The 20,253-nt window shown below is 40.9% G+C and overlaps 1 protein-coding gene across 6 annotated transcripts in view; it reads right to left on the reverse strand.

Annotated features, from left to right (window-relative positions):
* Positions 1–20,253, reverse strand: part of XRN1 (5'-3' exoribonuclease 1) — a 218,960-nt gene that overhangs the window by 141,791 nt on the left and 56,916 nt on the right. For 5 of the 6 annotated variants that reach the window (XR_013959985.1, XM_080657185.1, XM_080657183.1 and 2 more), the window contains exons 13-15: positions 16,572–16,661; positions 14,229–14,385; positions 12,962–13,081 (exon numbers count right to left, since the gene is read on the reverse strand). Coding sequence is in view for 5 of the 6 variants with exons in the window: in XM_080657185.1 (XP_080513311.1) it covers positions 12,962–13,081; positions 14,229–14,385; positions 16,572–16,661 (367 nt within the window). In the remaining variant the exon portion in view is untranslated. The remainder of the gene's footprint in view (positions 1–12,961; positions 13,082–14,228; positions 14,386–16,571; positions 16,662–20,253) is intronic. The other variant, XM_080657184.1, reaches the window with a different exon arrangement.

The following is a 20,253-nucleotide window of genomic DNA, read 5'->3' on the forward strand; positions in this document are numbered from 1 at the left end:
AAATGTTTAGTCCTTTACCATTAAATATGCTGTTAGCAGATTGTTTTTTTTTAGATGACCTTTATCTGACTGAGGAAATTTAATCTTAGTCCTAGTTTGTTGAACATTTCTATTAAAATTGGGTGTTAAATTTTGACAATATAACAAATTGCATTGTAAATCAATTTTATATTTCTAAAATAAATCCCAGTTGGTCATGAGTATTATTCTTCTAATACATTACTGAGGCACATCTGGTTTAATTTTGTTAAAAGTTTTACATCTACTTGTAATAAAATAATGGTCAGTAATTTTTCTATAATACCTTCCTTGTTTAAGTATCTGGATTATGCTGGTCCAATATAATATACTAGAGGCCCAGTGCATGAAAATTCGTGCACTCAGGGGAGTCCCTCAGCCCGGCCTGCGTCCCCTTGCAGACCAGGACCCCTCAGGGGATGTCCAACTGCTGACTTAGGCCCACTCCCTGGGGGAACGGGCCTAAGTTGGCAGTCAGACATCCCTCTGGCCGCCTGGGAGCCCTAAGGGAATGTCTAATGATGCCGTTAGTTGGGCATCATTAGCACTGCCGTGGAGGTGGGAGAGGCTTCTGCCACCGCCGTTGTGTTGGCCAGCCAAGAGCTGACTTCTGGCTGAGCAGCACTCCCCCTTTAGAAGTGCACTGAACATCAGGAGGCAGCTCTTGCGTTGAGTGTCTGCCCCCAGGTGGTCAGTGCGTGTCATAGTGACCGGTCATTCCACGGTTAGGGTTAATTTGCATATTACCCTTTCATTATATAGGATTGGAAAGTGATCTGCCCTCTTCTATTTCCTGAAAATTTGTGTAAAATTGGTATGATGTCTTCCTTAAATGTTTGATAGAATTCATAAGTGATGACATATGAGCCTAGGATTTTCTCTGTGGGATATTTTTTAAATATCCATTAAATGTCTTTAAAAGATAAAGGACTACTTAGATTTTTACATATCTTTCAGTTTTGATAAATTGTTTTCATTAAAGATGTATTCATTTCACCTACATGTGAATTGGTTGGCATTAAATTAACAATATTCTTAAACTGTCCTGTATTGCCTAGAGAATCAATCTATAGGATGTCTATTTTTAACTCCTAATATTATCAATTTATGTGTTCTCCCACTCTCTGTCTACTCCCCACCTTCCATGATCTCATAGGAAGGATTTATCAATTTTATTAATCTTTAAAAAGAACCAACTTTTGGTCTCCTTAACTTTAATGCTTATCCATTTTCCATGAATTTCTGTTCCTATCTTTATTGATTCTACTTATATTGGTTTAATTTGTGCTTTTATTCTCTAGCTTCTTATGGTAGGAAGCTTACCTAATTTATTTAGAATTATTTATTTAGTATAATAAGCATTTGAAACATAAATCTCACTTTAAATCCAGGTTTAAGGTCATCACACAGATTATGTTGTGCTTTCATTACTATGCAGATCAAAATATTTTTGAATTTCCCTTTTAATTTCTTCTTTCATCCATGGGTTATTTAGAAGTGTGTTATTTATCTTCAAAGTGTTTGCAGGTATTCCAGATATTTGTATTGATTTTTAATTTAATTCCATGTGGCCAGAGAAGTTCTATAATTCCAACTCTTTTAAATTTATAGAGAACTGATTTATATCTCAGCAAATAATCTTGGTGAATGTTCCTTATTTACTTAAACAGAATGTGTATTCTGTAGTTGTTGTGTATACTGTTCTATAAATATTAATGAGGTTGAATAGGTTTAGTGTTAAGACATTATATTCATAGATTTTCTGTCTTCTTGTATCCATTGCTCAGACAGAAGTATTGAGATTTCCAACTATAACTAACTATGCATTTGTCTATCTCTCCTTTCAATTCTGACAGTTTTGCTTCATGTATGCAAGGTCTATTATTAAGTATAAATACATTTAGAGTTTTTATGTCTCCCTGATGAACTGACCTAACTTTTTAATCAGAATGAAATATCCCTTCTTGATCTCTGGGAATACTTGTTCTGAAGTCTGCTTTGTTTAATGTTAGTAAAGCCATTCCAGTTTTCTTATAACTAGTATAGCTAGAAGTTTTGATGCACATAATAAAGAAGAGAGTAGTTAAATCTCATTAATAAAAACATAAATGGTCATATAAACCCTTTGCTCATTAACTTATGTGAAATAATTTCTGATTAAGAATATTATGTGTATCTGAATGAACAAATTAGACACAGCTGATGAGACAACATTCAATAAAGAAGGGCGGAGGACTCCTAGAGAATGCTGCTTGGCAACCATAACCCGCCTGGAACCACCACCGTGCCCCAGCAGTGAGTGGCGTAGTATCTTCTGGCAGGCTACCAGATGTCTGCAGGGAGCGCAAGCAGCCAGAGTGAGCTCCCACATGAGGCCTTCTCACCAGCCCATTGGGAACCTGCATCGTAGGACCAGGCTTCAAGACCCCACAGTGAGTACAAGTCAGGGGGATCCCTGTGCCCCGCCCCTGTCCCTGACTCCAGAACCATGCTGCTAGCATGACCTGGAGCCAACCAGTGCCCGCTCCACCTCCAGTGCTGGGACCTGCTTCTGAAGCGACCCGGAGAAACCTATAGGAACCCAGGGCATGTCCCACTCCAGGAGAGTGTGGACTGTGCAACCAAGAGCAACCAGTGCCCACTCCACCCCAGCCCCCAGGACAGCCCTGCTGGAGTGACCCGGAGGAACCAGTGCCCGCTTCACCCCTGGCCCTGGAGGGGCGAGCCAGAGCAACATAGCACACACCTTACTCAGGACCACAGGGGAGCTCTGACTGTGTGACCCAGAGCAACCTATGCCTGGTCCACATTGGCCCCCAGGACAGTCCTGCCAGGGCCATCCAGAGAAACCAAATGCATACCTCACTCCAGGCGACAAGAGAGCATGGACTGAGCCACGTGGGCAACCTGCCCCAGCTCCACACTGATTAGGGGTGAACTGGAGCAACCTAGTGCGTGTCTCACTCTAGACTACAAGAAAGAGAAGACTGTGCAACTCACAGCAACCTGCAAACTGTCCATCCTGAACCCAGGGTCTTGCTGCTGGGGCAACCTGGAGTAACCCAGTGTGTGCCCCACTAAGGCCAGAGGAAAGGAGATATGACTGTGTGACCCAGAGCAACCTGCACCTGCTTTGGCACAGCCCCTGGGACAGTCCTGCAGGGGTGAGCCGGACCAAGCCAGTGTGACCAGCCAGATGCCACAGGACTGCACTGCAAGTGCTCTGCCAGAGGGACCTACAGTGCCACCATGCCATGGGCACCAGGGCAGCACAGCCAATTACATGCCAGAGGGCTCTGGGTCCTCACAGGGAATAGCACCCAGAGGAACTATGAATGTGCTCCCACCACCCCAATAGTCTGAAGCATACAACTGAGGGAACAGATACGTGGTCGAAGGGGATACAACTCTGAGTAGAGACAATAAAGACATGAGACTAAAGGCAGACCCAAGCTCTGGGTCTAACGATTGCCAGATCATTGCCCTGATAGGGTCTTCAACCTCTCAAACTCCAAGAAGGGTGCCCAGGGTCAGAAAGAGATAGCAAAAATGGGGAGACAAAGAAACAACGCCCTAAGGGAAGAAAAGGAGGAATAGCTAGAAAAGGAACTAAATGAAACGGAGGCATGCAAATGTCACAAAAAGAATTCAGAGTAAGGGCCATACAATTCCTAAAACAGCTGGATAAGAAAATCAACAACTTATGTAAGAATCAAGAGAAAATAAAAAAAAGATATAATTAAAATAGAAAACACAATGGAAGGTTCCAACACCAGACTAGAAAAAGAGGAGGACCATATTAATGAGTTAGAAGATAAAGCAGAAAAACACACCCAATCTGAACAGCAATTAAAGAAAAAAAAAATAGAAAGCAGGAGGAGAGCCTAAGGGAGCTTTGGATCAACATTAAACGAAGTAACATACATATAACAGGGATGCCAGAAGGACAAGAAGAGGAGCAAGGGTTATAAACCTACTTGAAGAAATAATGACAGAAAACTTCCCTGATTTGGGAAAGAAAAAAGTCACACAGGCACAGAGAGGCCCCAACAAGATGAACCCAAAAAGACCCACACCGACATAACGTAATTAAAAAGGCAAACATTAACGACAAAGAGAGAATCTTAAAAGCTGAAAGAGAGAGACAGAGTTACCTACAAAGGATCTCCCATTAGATTATCAAATGACTTCTCAACAGAAACACATCAGGCCAGAAGGGAATGGAATGAAATATACAAAGTGATGAAAATCAAGGGACTGAATCCAAGAATACTCTATACAGCAAGGTTATCATTCATAATTGAAGGGGAAATCATGAGCTACACAGACAAAGAGGTTAAGTGAGTTTATCACTACCAAGCCAGAAATGCTAAAGGGACTGTTGTAAAAAGAAGAAATAGAAAGGGAAGAAGGAACACAGGCATAAAAGAATAAAAATGGCTACAATCAAGTACCTATCAATAATAACCTTAAACATAAATGGATTAAATGCTCCAATCTAAAGACATTGGGTGGCTGAATGGGTAAGAAAACATGACCCATATATATACTGTGTACAAGAGACCCACCTCAGAGCAAGGAACTCAAACAGGCTGAAAGTGAAGGGATGGAAAAATATTTTTCAGGCAAATGAAAATGATAAAAAAAAAAAAAGCTGGAGTAGCAATACTTATATCCGACAAAATAGACCTCAAAGTGAATGCCATAACAAGAGGCCACTTCATAATACTATAACAAGAGTATATAACTCAGAATGATTTTCTCTCATCATTGATGTTTCTCTCTCTCTCTCTCTCTCTCTCTCTCTCTCTCTCTCTCTCTCTCTCTCTCCCTCTCCCTTCCTCTCTACAATCAAAAAGTAATAAAGAACAAGATGGAATTACAACTGAAATACTGAAAGGCTTCCTGAATAATCAATGGAACACTCTCAGGAGAGAACCCTGATACCCAAGGTCCGAAGGTGGAGATCGCATAGAGACTGGTAGGCGGGGTGGAATCTCAAAAGGGCAGGATGGGCACCCACAGACAGCAACTGAAGTTACTGAGAGATATATCAGCTGTGGTGGTGGGGGGGTGGTGCCACTGAGAACTCTGGGATCTAATCCCTAAGCTGGACTCACTGGCAGAGAGCTCCAACCTGAGGAGGGTACCCACATAACATTTAGCTGTGAAAAGCAGTGGGGTGCTGTCTGCCAGGGATTGGCAGCTGAAAGCTCGGGCATTCTCTTAAAGGGACAACCCATACAAAATCCCTGTGGAGCCACCCACCTTGTGCTCTGGCAGAGGGAGGGTGAAGTGTATTGGAGCTGTGAGAGCAGAACCCAGAACTGGGGACCCAGTGGATAGAGCTCATAAAGCAGACACCCCAAGTTTCCTGGTTTGAGTCATTCCCTCAAACAGCAGAGGACATCTTTCCCACATAGACATAAGCCTTGCCTGGGGGGAAGACAGTTGACACACCCTATTGGAAAACACCTTGTCCCAAGGCCACTTAAGAGATTAAAATAACAATTAGCATCCAGGTGGAACCAACTGCCCTACCCTGTTGAAAAAACTCTCGCCACACCAGAGGAAGATTGCTTGGGGGCAATTCCAGTTGAAATCCTATTAATCTGTAGACAGAGGCAGTTTCCGGAGGCTTTGAGTATTTGCCTGATCCAATTAGTCAGAAACAGCCTTTAACACTGTCCTGCACTAGAAATTGAGAAGTATAGAGGATCTACCAAAAACAAAGTCACACCCCAAACAACCAAAATGAAGAAACAAAGAAACAACCCCCAAATGAAAGAACTAGCAAATTCTCCAGAAGAAGAGATAAATGAAGCAGAGATAAGAAGTTTATATGAAATAGAGTTCAGAGTAATGATGTTGAAAATGCTCAACAGTACGAAAAAAGATATAATAACTATGAAAAAAGAACAGTTTGAGAAAAAGAATGACATAACAAATAAAGAACACATTGGAAGGAATAAAGAGCAGATTGGGGGAAGCTAAAAATCGAATCAGTGACTTAGAAGACAGAGTTGAAAATACCACTCAGAGAACAAAAAAGAAAAAACAAGACGACAGCTTAAGGGAGCCGTGGGATAATGTGAAATGTAACAATATTCAAATAGCATGTGTGCCAGAGAGGCAAAAAGGGAGAAAAGCATAGAGAAGGTATTTGAAGAAATAATGGCAGAAAACTTCCCTAACCAGGTAAAGGAAAAATTCACACAAGTTCAGGAGGTACGGAGAACCCCAAACAAGAAGAACCCAAACAGGCCCATGCCCAGACACATCATAATTAAAATGCCAAAAATTAAAGACAAAGAGAAAATAAAATTGTTACCTACAAAGGAGCTCACATCAGGCTAATACCTGATTTCTCATCAGAAACTCTTCAGGCCAGAAGGAATGGCATGAAGTACTCAAGGTAATGGAAAGCAAGGATCTGAGACTGATTACTATATCCAGCAAGGCTATCATTCAAAATACACCATCAAATAAAGAGCTTCCCAGACCAAAAAAAATAAAAATAAAAAAAATAAAAGCTAAAGGAATTCATCACCACCAAGCCAGCATTACAAGAAATGCTAAAGGGATTGCTGAGAAGAAACAGAGAGAGAAACCTAGCCATACAGAATTAAAATGGCAATAAATAAGTACCTCTCAATAATAATCCTAAATGTAAATGGATTAAAGGCTCCAGTCAAAAGGTGTAGGGTAGCTGAATGGATACAAAAACATGACCCAACTATATGCTGTCTACAACAGTCCCACCTCAAAACAAAGACAGGCACAGGTTGAAAGTGAAGGGATGGAAAAAAATTTCCCATGCAAATGGAAAAGAAAAAAAAGCTGGAGCAGCAATACTCAGATCCAACAAAAGAGACCTTAAAAGCATCATGCTAAGTGAAATAAGCAAGCTGGAGAAAGATAAATATCAGACGATCTCAATCATTTGTGGAATATAATGAACAACATAAACTGATGAACAAAAATAGAGCCAGAGGGGGGGAAATATTCTAGAATATAATAGAAGTAATCGTGTTATTTGCAGATTTTTAATATTTCCTACACCTTTTGTGATATCATACTATATTAGTTTGGTAATATTATTATCCTTAAAATCCTTTTATTCTTGAAATATTAATGTTTATGGCATGTAATATATATGTAAGATCATTTTTCTTGAATAATTGGTGTTTACTGCATGTAACATTATCATATTTAAAATAGTTTTTCTTGAGAAAAAATAAATAAATCACCAATGACCAGTGGTGGGGGTGGGTTGAGAGTATATATAAGGTAAACATATACTCACCCAATGTAGGAGCACCCAAATACATAAAAAAACCTTCTGGATCATATCACGGGAGAGATCAACAGCAATAAAATCCTAGTAGGGGACTATAATTCCCATTGACATCACTGTATAAAACCTCCAGACATAAAATCAGCAAAGAAACATCAATTCTAAATGACTCACTAGATCAGATGGACTTAATCGACATCTTCAGAAAATTTCACCCCAAAGCTACGGAATATACATTCTTTTCAAGTACACATGAGACATTTTCAGATATAGACCACATATTGGGACAACAGCAAAAAGTCTCTTCAAATTCAAGAATACTGAAGTCATATCAAGCATCTTCTCAGATCACAATGGCATAATAGTATAAATAATCCACAATAAAAACAATCAAACAAATTCAAATACTTGGAGGCTAAACAGAATGTTATAAAACAATGAAAGGGTTACTAAAGAGATCAAAAAAGAAATAAACATCCTGGAAACAAATGACAATGAAAGCACAACAATCCAAAATCTAAGGGACACACAGTAAAAGCAGTCCTGAGAGGGAAGTTCATAGCAATACAGGCCTACCTCAATAAACAAGAAAAACTGGTAATAAATTATCTAACCCTGCAACTTAAAGAATTAGAAAGAGAGCAACAAGAAAAGCCCAGAGTGAGCAGAAGGAAGGAAATAATAAAGATCAAAATGGCTACAAATAAGCACCTATCATTAATAACCTAGAGACCCAAAAAACAACAACAACAAAACAAAAGATCAATAAAACCGAGAGCTGATTCTTGGAAAGAATAAATAAGATTGATGAACCTCTAGCCAGGCTCACCAAGAAGCAAAGAGAGAGAACCCAAATAAACCAAATCACAAATGAAAAGAGGCAAAGTAACAACAGACCCCATAGAAATACAAGGAATTGTAAATAAATACTATGAACAATTCTATTCCAACAAACTGGTCAACATAGAAGAAATGGATATATTCCTAGAAAAATATGACCTTCCAAAACTCAATCAGGAATAATCAAAAAATCTGAATAGGGGGAAAATTGAAGCAGTAATCAAAAAACTTCCAAAAAACAAAAGCCCTGGCCAGCTGGCTTCACAGGGGAGTTTTACCAAACATTCAAAGAAGAATTAAAACCTATCCTCCTCAGACTATTCCAAAAAATTCAAGAGGAAGGAACACTTCCAAGCTCTTTCTATGAAGCCAGCATCACCCTATCCCAAAACCAATAAAGACACTACAAAGAAAGAGAATTATGGCCAGTATCTCTGATGAACATAGAAGCTAAAATCCTCAAAAAAATCGTAGGAAATTGGATCCAGCATTATATTAGGAAGATCATACACCATGACCAAGTGGGATATATGGAAGGATGGTACATTATCTGCAATCAATAAACATGATACCTCCCATAAACAAATTGAGAGATAAAAATCACATAATTCTATTAATTGATGTAGAAAAATCATTTGACAAAATCCAACACACTTTCTTGATAAAAACTCTCAGCACAGAGGGAATAGAGGGATCATACCTCAATATAAAATAAGCCTTATATGACAATGCTACAGCTAACATCATATTCAATGGGCAAAAATTAAAACCATTTCCTCTAAGAACAGGAACAAGACAGGGATGCCCAATCTCATCACTCCCGTTCAACATAGTACTTGAAGTGTTAGCCATAGCAGTTAGACAAGAAGAGAAATAAAAGGTATCCAAATTGGAAAAGAAGAAGTAAAATTGTCATTATTCGCAGATGACATGACATTGTACATAAAAACCATAAAGACTCCACCAAAAAACTATTAAACTTAATAAATGAATTTGGCAATGTAGCAGAATACAAAATTAACACCAGAAATCGATGGCTTTTTTTCTGTTATTGATTGATTTCAAAGAGGAAGGGAGAGGGACAGGAGATAGAAGTATCAATGATGGGAGAGAATCGTTGATCAGCTACCTCCTGCACGCCTCCTACCAGCGATCGAGCCCACAACCCAGGCATATGCCCTTTACTGGATTCAAACCTGGGACCCTTCAGTCCGCAGGCTAACGCTCTATCCACTGAGCCAAACCAGCTAGGGCTATGGCTATTTTATACACCAATAATGAATTCACAGAAAGAGAAACAAATCAAACAATCCCATTTACCACTGCACCAAAAAAGTAAGATACCTAGGAATAAACTTAAATAAAGAGGTAAAAGACCTGTACTTGGCAAAATACAGGGCACTGAAAAAAAGAGATAGAGGAAGATATAAACAAATGTAAGAATATACCTTGTTCATGGATTGGTAGAATCAACAACATTATTATGTCCATACTATCCAAAGCAAGCTATAGATTTAATGCAATCCCCATTAAAATACCAATGGCATATTTCACAGACCTAGAACAAACTCTCCAAAAATTCAACTATCTATAGTAATTAAAGGGTAATATGCTAATTAGACCAGATAGACCTGACGTCTTCCGGACGTCATTCCTTCCTGACAAAGCCTGGAGTGTGGATGGCCTGCAAACTGCCTACGGACTCTCGCCCAAGCCAGCCCCGCCCCTAGTGGGGATCCCCACCCCGATTGAGGGAGTGACTGGCCTGCAAACCCCAAATGGCCCCTCGACCAGGCCGGCCCCACCCCTCAGTGGGGACCCCAACCCCGATGGGGGCGTGGCCAGCCTGCACACTCTGGCAAACCCTGGCTCAGGCCGGCACAGCTCCCCAGCAGGGACCTCCACCCCGATTGGAGGCATGGCTGGCCTGAAAACCCTCAGTAGCCCCAAGCCCAGGCTGGCCCCACCCCCCAGCGGGGACCCCAATCCTGATCGGTGGTGGGGCCGGCCTGCAAACCCTGCGGCCCCTTGCTCCGCCTGGCCCATTCCCCAGTGGGGACCCCTCACCCCCATCAGGGGCCCATTCAGGACAGCTGGGCCCCACCCGTGCACCAGGCCTTTATCCTCCTATATAATAAAAGTGTAACATGCAAATTGACCCTAACGGCAAAATGACCAGAACGACTGCTGGACCAGTCACTATGAGGCACACTGACCACCTCTTGGTTCCTTTCCCTGGCCGGCAGGCTCCCATCACCTCATGGTCACCCTCGGTGGGGGTGGGGCCCATGAGTAGGTGGGAACAGCCGACCTCACGGTCCCTTCCCCCAGACGTCAGGCACCAATCACCCGATGGCAAATGGGAAACTGGAGGTGAGTGGTGGGGCCAGCTGCGGGCAGCTGGGGAAGATGGCCCTGATCGCAGGCCAGGCCTAGGGACTTTACATGTGCACGAATTTCGTGCGTCGGGCCTCTAATCTATACAATAAAGGCTAATATGCAAATCGACCAAATGGTGAAACGACCAGTCGCTGTGATGCGCACTGACCACCAGGGGGCACATGCTTAACACAGGAGCTGCCATCAGGTAGTCAGTGCACTCCCACAGGGGAACGCCGCTCAGCCAGAAGCCGGGCTCACAGCTGGTGAACACAGTGGCAGTGTTGGGGGCTTCTCCCGCCTCTGCGGCAGGGCTAAAGATATCTGACTGATGGCTTAGGCCCACTCCCCTTGGGCCTATTCCCCTGAGGGCTCCTGGACTGCGAGAGGGCACAGGACAGGTGGAAGGATACCCCTGAGTGCACAAATTTTGTCCCTCTTGTATGGAATAAAAAAACACCCTGAATAGCTGCAGCAATCTTGAGAATGAAGAACAAAGATGGAGGGATCACAATACCAGATATCAAGCTATATTACAAAGCCACTATTCTCAAAACTGCCTGGTACTGGCACAAGAACAGGTATATAGACCAATGGAACAGAAATGGACCCAAGCCATTATGCTGAATTGATATTTGACAAAGGAGGCAAGAGCATACAAATGGAGTCAATACAGTCTCATCAACAAATGGTGTTGGGAAAATAGGACAAAAAAATGAATCTAGACCACCAACTTGCAACATACACAAAAATAAACTCAAAATGGATAAAGGACTGAAATGTAAGATGGGAAACCATAAAAATCTTAGAAGAAGCCATAGGCAGCAAAATATCAGACATATGTAATAGCAATATCTTTACCGATACAGCTCCTAGGGCAGGGGTGGGCAAACTTTTTGACTCGAGGGCCACAATGGGTTCTTAAACTGGACCAGAGGGCCAGAACAAAAGCATGGATGGAGTGTTTGTGTGAACTAATATAAATTCAAAGTAAAGAGGCGGAGGGGAGAGCAAGAGAACCCTCTGCTCTTTCGGCTCCGCGGGCCAGATCCGGTCCGCGGGCCGTAGTTTGCCCACGGCTGTCCTAGGGCAATGGAAACTAAGGAGAAAATAAAAAAAATGAAACTACATCAAAATAAAAAGCTTCTGCACAGCAAAAGAAACTATCAACAAAACAACACTGCATGGGAGAACATATTTGTCAATGTTATCTCTGATGAGGGTTTAATCTCCAAAATTTATAGGGAACTCATATAACTTAACAAAAGGAAGATAAGCAATCCAATCAAAAAATGGGCAAAGGACTTAAATAGACACTTTTCAATAGTGGACATACAGACGGCCAAGAAACATATGAAAAAGCATGCTCAAAGTCACTAATCATCTGAGAGATGCAAATCAAAATGACAATGAGGTACCATCTCACACCTGTCAGAATGGCTATCATCAACAAATCAACAAACGACTGCTGGTGGGAATGCAGACTGGTGCAGCCACTTTGAAAAACAGTATGGCGTTTCCTCAAAAAATTAAAAATGTAACTCCCATTTGACTCAGTAATCCCACTTCTAAGAACATATCCCAAGAAACTAGAAACACGAATCAGAAAGGACATGCACCCCTGTATTCATAGCAGCACAATTTACAATAGCTAAGATTTGGAAACAGCCTAAGTGCCCAGCAGCAGATGAGTGGATTTAAAAACTGTGGTACATCTACACAGTGGAGTACTACACTTCTGTAAAAAAGGAAGAACTCTTACCATTAGTAACAGCATGGATGGATATGGAGAGCATTATACTAAGCAAAATAAGCCAGTTGGAGAAAGAGAAATATCACATGATCTCACTCATTTGTGGAATATAATGAACAACATAAACTGCTGAACAAAAATATATCTAAAGTCAGAGAAGCATCAAACAGACCGTCAAACGTCGGAGAAAAGGTAGGGGTGGGGGGTGGGGGAGTAAGAGATCAACCATAGGACCTTTATACATGCATATAAGCATAACCAATGGACACAGACAATAGGGGGGTGAAGGCATGTGCTGGGGGATGGGAGTAGTCAGGGAGAGGTCAATGGGGGAAAAAGGAGACATATGTAATATTATATGTAATACTTTAAACAATAAAGAATTAAAAAAAAAAAAAGAATATATGTGTAGCCCAGCCGCTGTGGCTCAGTGCTTGGGGGCTGACCCGTGAGTGCATCAGGAGGTCGCTGGTTCAATTCCCGGTCAGGGAACATGCCCAGGTTGCAGGCAATATGTAGGAGGTAGCCAATCAATGATGTTTTCTCTCATCAATTATTTTCTCTCTCTCTCTCCCTCTCCCTTCCTCCCTAAGATCAATTAAAAACAATGCATCACATATATTAAAAAAGAAAAAAAGAATATATGTGTATATTTAAATCTTTCATGCACTGACCTCATCAATAAAAGGTATTAAGACCACAGCTTCCCATTCCTGTTGTTTCCCATTTAGGTCAGTTTTAAAATCAGGTGGATAATATTCTATAATGGGTGATTCCTCACTGGTCATCAAATGCTGTTGAAAAGACAAAATAGTATAATAGATATATAAGAATATCAATATAGCTTTTTGTTAATATATTTATAGTATTTCCTCAAATGTTAGTTTAAAATTGCTAAGCAAAGCACTACCAAATTTTTATGTCCTAGATATGTTGCAACATACTATATTTTGATTTTCACCTATGAATCTTCTTACTTCACTGCTACTCATTACTTTCCCATTCCAGTGGTCATGTGGCAAAACTATCTGTATTATGAATTTTAATTTAATCATTTCTATCTTGTCTTTTCACTCTTCAGTTCTATCTAATTTCTGTTTTTATTTCACAGGCTTCTAATAGTCCTCCATTTTTAACCTTAAATTAAATAATTTACTTTCATGCCCTAATCATCTGATTTTATTAAGGGCCATTTGAATATTTATAACTTTATTCGTGGGCCATACAAAATTACCAACTTAAAAATTAGCAGGCTATATGTAGTCAAGCATTTAACTCACCTCTAATGCCTTGGCAGGGCCAGACCAAATAATTTCATGAGCCTTATTCGCCCCTTGGGTCAAACATTCCCCACCCCTACTCTAGAACTAAATGATTTTTATGCTCAGAATCAGCTTTGTAGGCTTAGTGTAATTTTGGTAACTCAATCGCCCCTAAATATCTCCCCCGTGTTATGTGAAATATGTTAACCATGGAAAAGCCTTTCATTCCACAATTCGATAAATGAAATGCTTAAAACCCAAACATAAATGGAGAGAAATGACTTATCAGAACCATACCTATTCCAATAGGTAGAAGGTAAAAGTACAGGAATAAATCTGCAAATGTTTGGACAAAGTAGATGGCTTCAGATTTTTCCTGTCTCAGTTTATTGTTATCAGTGCAGAGACAAACTGAAGATTTGCATAGAGGTGCTAAAAATGAAAAAGCTATGCTCTAAATGGTTTATAGAGTTTGCTTGCATTTTTAAAACAAAGCTAACTTTAAGTCAGAATTACTTTTCAAAGTAATTTAAAGCTAACTTTAAATCAGAAATATTTAAGAACTACTGTATTTAAAAATAAAAATATATTTAGCTATTTGGGTTCTATGTTTCCAGGTTTGGAGGAAGAGCTCCCAAATATTAAAAAGAACATAAAAACATTTAATTCTAAATCCTACCTGGTAGCATGCAGGAAGTAAATTTTTGCTAGCTGCTGGAAGTACAGCAAGAAGTTGCTCGAATGGCATAAAAGGTTTTCCGAGTTCAAAATGGATTTTGAGTGTACTGATGTTGCGTATATCAGACAGGAAAGGTGCATAATGGTAAGGATAATACCTATAAAACAAAACTGAGTTTTAAAAAATTGGCAATGTTATGAAACAGGTCAATATTAAGTACACATGTCTCCATATTTTAATAACAAATAACAATAATTCTAAACAAAAAGACTATCACCAATACTTCTACCACTTAAATATAAGAAATCAGTAACCTTGGAAAATTTGGGTCAAAGATAGCAACAAATTTTATATTTACTTAATTTTTAAAGTACAGCTTCTCATTCCCAAAACTGGAATGTACAATGTAATTGAAGTATATACACAGTGTTTTAGTTCCCCAAATGTAAAGTATGAATCTCCCAATCAATAAAATCTCAGAATAAGCCCTAGCTGGTTTGGCTCAGTGGATAGAGCGTTGGCCTGCAGACTGAAGGGTCCTGGGTTCGATTCCGGTCAAGGGCACATGTCCGGGTTGTGGGCTCGATCCCCAGTGTGTGGCATACAGGAGGCAGCCGATCAATGATTCTCTCTCATCACTGATGTTTCTCTATCTCTCCCTTCTTCTCTGAAATCAATAAAAAAAAAAAATTCTCAGAATGAAGTAATGAGGTAGTTAGAAGACTCTCAATAGTCTCATGTGGCCTGGGTCTTTGCCACAGGACAAAGAGAACAGTGAATCTGAGCTCATATGGCTTTTATTAGTCAGCTCTAAGAACTTTTATATATAAATTAGTATACATATATTACTATGTTTGTGATAAGGATTAAAATGTTTATCAATCTTAAAACTATTTTTGTTTTTAATAACTTCCCATCTTTAACTACAGGTATAAATATTTTTAGAAAGCTTTGCATGTACAATTTTTAAAAAAAGTTCTTAATGTTTGACTAAGAATGCTCAAAAATTAAATATTTTTATATTCCACAATTATGGCATATTTCAAAAGAATGGAAAACTTTAGGAGGCATGTAGAATAATGGAAAATGTATAGACTTTGGAATCAGATAGGCTTGAACTTGATTCTTTGTTGTGTGTACGATCTTAGAAAGATTATTTAATCTCTTTGAGCCTCATCTGCAAAAGGCAGAGAACAACACTTAATTTAAATGGTTGTGAGGATTATATGAGAACATGCTTTTTAAGTGCTAGACCTTACTACTGATACAATAATAGGAATAACAGACTCATCCTCTTAAAAAATGACAAATCAAAGATTTTTGTCATTAGAACACTCTTCAAAGAGTTCCTGAGAATCAGGTCAGTTATTGGAAACATTTTTTTTAAAGGCTGTTAGTAAGTGAAATCATAACTAGTCACATTATCCTGCTTTGGTTTGTTTTACTATGTGATGCTTTAAAATAAAACTTAGCAGAGGTTCTCTGAAAACAAAACACTTAGAAGTCTATACTTTCCCATGCATTTTCTGCTTTGTTTATTTTTCTATTTGGGTAGGTAATTTGGAAATGTAGATGGTACTTGCTGGAATAGGAAGCATGAGAGAAATGAAAATTATTACTATTTTCAGGAAAAGCAAATAATTTTTTTCTCCTTTACCATTTTAAATCTAACATTCAAATAACCCATTCCTCAATAATTATTCCTGATAGAAAAATTTTCTCAAACACACAAAATGTGAAAAAGGATATAATGAACATTGCCTAGCCAATGTGGCTCAGTGGTAGAGTGTTGAACTATGAACCAGGAGGTCATGGTTTGATTCCCAGTCCCGGCACATGTCTGGGTTGCAGACTCCATCCCCAGTAGGGTACGTGCAGGAGGCAGCCATCAATGATTGTCTCTCATCATTGATGCTTCTCTCTCTTTCTCTCTCCTTCCTTCCTCTCTAAAATCAATAAAAATATATATTATATATATAAAAAAGAATATAATGAACAACTCCACATAAAAATCACTCAAACCCAATAATTATAAAGACTTTATCAGTCTTGATTCATCATGATAAAAAATTTTAAATCCTTAGATTAACTAAGAGCTTTTATTATGGGGTATCTGCCAGAGCTGAGAGTATCTTCGTTATACAAAGGTCTTTTTAAAAGGTCTTTTTAAAAGTATTTTTATATAGGAAGAGATTACCTGTATTTCCCTTAAACTTGGCTGTATCAACCTTTTAAAAAATACCACCAAAAATAGAAATAAAAGGAAAAGACATCCCCAAATGAAACTATAATAGAATTAACCATTGTTAAAAAATCAAAACATTTGTTTTTGTGTTCCCTCACCAGCTCCAGGACTGAACTCCATGATAGTAATAATGCAAAATCCACTGTATTGCCTGAATATAACATGCAGCTTGATCAGCCAGAAAATCACTGAAAACAAAAAAGAATATTTTCATTTCATTTCATAATTTTTTAAAGACAGGCCATTGTCTTTAGAGCATGATATCTGCTGATAGCACACTATGCCTCAATACGTTTTATTTAATTAATGTGTAAGATAAATCATTATAATCAGAAAAACTCCAAAATATTTAGTTAAAAAAATTCCATCCTATCAGATTAAAGTTTGCCTTTTATTTTTCCTAAACTGACCACCAGAATATTTAAATTTGCTGTGCATATTTATTCACTCAATGTACTATGCTTTGGTTTAAAGGTTTAGGATTTAGCCCATGCAGCTTTCTATAGAGTGGTACTACCCTTAAGTAGTCAGGGGGCTTTGAGAGACAGGGATGGGAATTTTCTTCCTCTGGGATGATGCCTGAGATAATCACAGGAAATCAGAAAGATCTTCAAATCTGGTTATAGCAGCTAGAACACACTTTGAAAAGTGCTATATATCCACTGACAATTTTCCCTCTAACCCCTTCTTCTTACTGAAAAACTATCATGTAATCTATATATATAAAAGCCGAGCGACCTTTACGGTGGAACGACCAGAATGACTGGTGGCTATAACGCGCACTGCGGCATCCAACAAGCCTGATCCAGGCCCCGATTACCCCCCGCCCGCTGCCAGCCCAGTCTAATCAGCCCCCAACAGGAGGAGGAGCTGAAGCGGGGAGCACGGTGGGCAGCAGCTTGGCCAGAGTTGTGGAGGTGGCGACATGTAAACCATAGCCTCCCAAGCCCCGAGTCGGGGGGGTGGGGGGGGCAGGGGTGGGCGCCACCACACCTCCATCCCCCCAGCCACCGTCGTCAAGCCTGGGGACCACCAGCCATGGCCACGCCACCCGATCCCCAAGAGCTGCTGCCACTGGCTGGCCCCAGTAGTTTGGGGACCGGGAGGAAGGGGAGGACGAAACTGTGACGCCGAAAGGGGTGAGGCCGGAGCTGCAGGCAGGGAGTCTGGCTGGCGGCTTGGGAAGGGCACCCTGGGAACTGGGCTTGAACCCCGCCCAGCCACTGCCTGTTGTCATGGAAACTGCATCCACAGGCAGGTGGGCGGGAGGGCGCCGCAGCCCCGCAAATGGCGTCAGGGACCCGGGTCCCCAGACTGCCCCCTCCCCGCAGAGCACCTCTACACCTTCCTCGTACTCCCCACTTTGAGCACCAATCTCCCATGCAGCTCCCCTACACACCACACTTCACCACAGGCGATTATAAATGTTTGTAGATCAATCGAAAACCTGAATTTCATTTTCCCAAAGACTTGGAAGACAACAAAATACTATTAATTCTTTTATTTAATGATCATCATTATTCTGGCTTTTAAAATGGTCCTCAGAGACAAACTGCAGCACCTGGCGCTGGAGTGCCTGTGTACAAGTTTCTTCCTTCTGCCAAAGGGGTCGGGGCTGTTGAGGGCCTCTTGGCCGGTTGCTATGATTTCGGGGGCATGCTTGCACGCAGGGTGCACACCAGTGACCAGGACGCTGACAACAGTGATGGGCAGGCCCACTGCCCCTAAACACGACTCTGTCCCGGGCAGAGAGGTGACTTTAACCAGCCCTTACCCATTCCCTCCACGAATCACCACACCCTACTGCCTCATGGTCCCCCCCTCCCATACTCCATTTCTCCCTCTCTCTGCACAGGAAACAGAAATCCCAGGGTGTGTATGTCTAACTCAGGAGGGACAGCGTTGCCAGAGGGCTGGGGGTTGGCCTTTCATTCCCAGCTGCCCAGATGCAGGGAGCACTGAAACTTGCAACCCCTTCAAGTAGCCAGCCTGGCTGTGGTGTTACAGAACTTGGGTGGTGAGTGGGTGAGGTTCAGCTTACCAGCAAGTCTGGACTCTGCTGGGCTTTTGAAAATTGCCCTGGGTTCAGCCTCCCTTCACCTGACTCTCCCACTTCCAAACTAAAGCGCTCAGGTGCCCAGAGGGGACCAGGGGGTCTGAGGCATCTTGGCCCAGGGTTGCGGGAGGCCGGTTCGGGGAGGAGCCACCAGTCTGGTAGTGCTGTTTTTCTAGGGACTGGGGAAGAGGGTGCTGTGTTATGTGCCCTGAGAAAGCTTTGTTGTGGTGGAATGGGAGTGTGTAGTTTTGGAAATGTAGCTTTCCAAGGCCTGGGGTAGTGGGTGCTCCCAGCAGAGGGGAAAGGCAACGGGACTGGCCTTCCTACTCTTGGCAGCTGATTTAGGGGAACCCCTTTCTTAAGCCACCTCCTCTTACTGGTCATGTGGCGTGGCCTTAGGCAGCTTTAACTCTGCTCCAGTACAAGATCTGAGCTGAGAGAAGGAGGTTTGGGAAATGTGTTGAATAAAATGACAACATTCTGAAGGGAAGAGAAAAAGCAACTATCTTACAAGCAAAAAATGAAAAGAAAGACTTAAATCTGAAAAACCCATTTGTCCTATGTTAATTATTAGAGAGGTTGGAGGTGGGGGTGGGGGATGAGGAGAGAGGATAAGACGAAGATGGCTGCTTAGCTTGTCTTTCAGATTCTTCATCTAAGTAAAGTGAAAACAAACTCTTTATCATTGCACATTAAGATGGCAAAAGAATATCTATATATATAAAAAGCCAGTGACCTGAATGCCATAACAACTGGTCGCTATGACACCCACTGCCACCAGCGAACTGGCCCAATCAGGGGGTGGGGTCGGCTGGCCAACCTTCGGCAGCCCCTCCCCCAGCCGGCCCAGCCCCTAATTGGCCTCTGCCAACCCAACAGGGGCAGGGCTCACAGGCCAATCGCCCTCAGTCCCTCACCCCAGCTGGCCCGGGCCTGTAGGGCCCCTATTGGGGCTGGCCAGCAGGCCCACCTCCTACCTTCTCCTCCTCCTGACAGGCCCACCCCAATCGTGCATTAATTTGCACACTGGGCCTCTAGTATAAAATAAATCTTGACCAGACCACACAAAAAAAAAACAGCCCTAGGCTAAAGCCAAAAGTGGCTATAACTTAACAGTGTCTATTGTTAATTCAGGAAGAAATGCACTTAAATATCCAAGCTCTCAATTTTTAAAGGAAGGATATACTCTTGAAAGCGAAATATATTACCTTTTCATTAAAAAATAAATATTTCCTCATTATTGAAAATCTAGATAATGAAGAAAAGCATTCTTTATCACCTTATAGCATTCACTATTACATTTTGGTATGTTTCTTTTCAGTCTTTTTTATATGCCTAGCTTGATTTTTTTTCTTTTAATGAGAGTACACTATATATATTTTTTGTGTGTGTCTGTGTGTGTCCTGCTTTTAAAACATGTATTTACCCATGTACTGGTTAATAATGCAGATTTTATAATCAAAGAAAACACAATAATTTCAAGAGAAACATCAAAAGTGCTTTATTCAAAGTAATGTCCATAACTAGGTACACATTTCCCCCATCTTTCAGGTAATTTGTGGATACCATACCAATAGAACTTTTCTTGTTTTGAGGCAAACCATTAGAGACCCAATTTTCCACTTCTTCGTACGTTTTGAAGTGCTGCTCAGAAAGTATGTGTGCCATTGATCAGAACAAGTGGTAATCTGAAGGAGCAAGCAAGGTCTGGTGAATACAGCAGG

The sequence above is a fragment of the Plecotus auritus genome (assembly GCF_963455305.1).
Source record: "Plecotus auritus genome assembly, chromosome: 2".
Classification (NCBI taxonomy): domain Eukaryota; kingdom Metazoa; phylum Chordata; class Mammalia; order Chiroptera; family Vespertilionidae; genus Plecotus; species Plecotus auritus.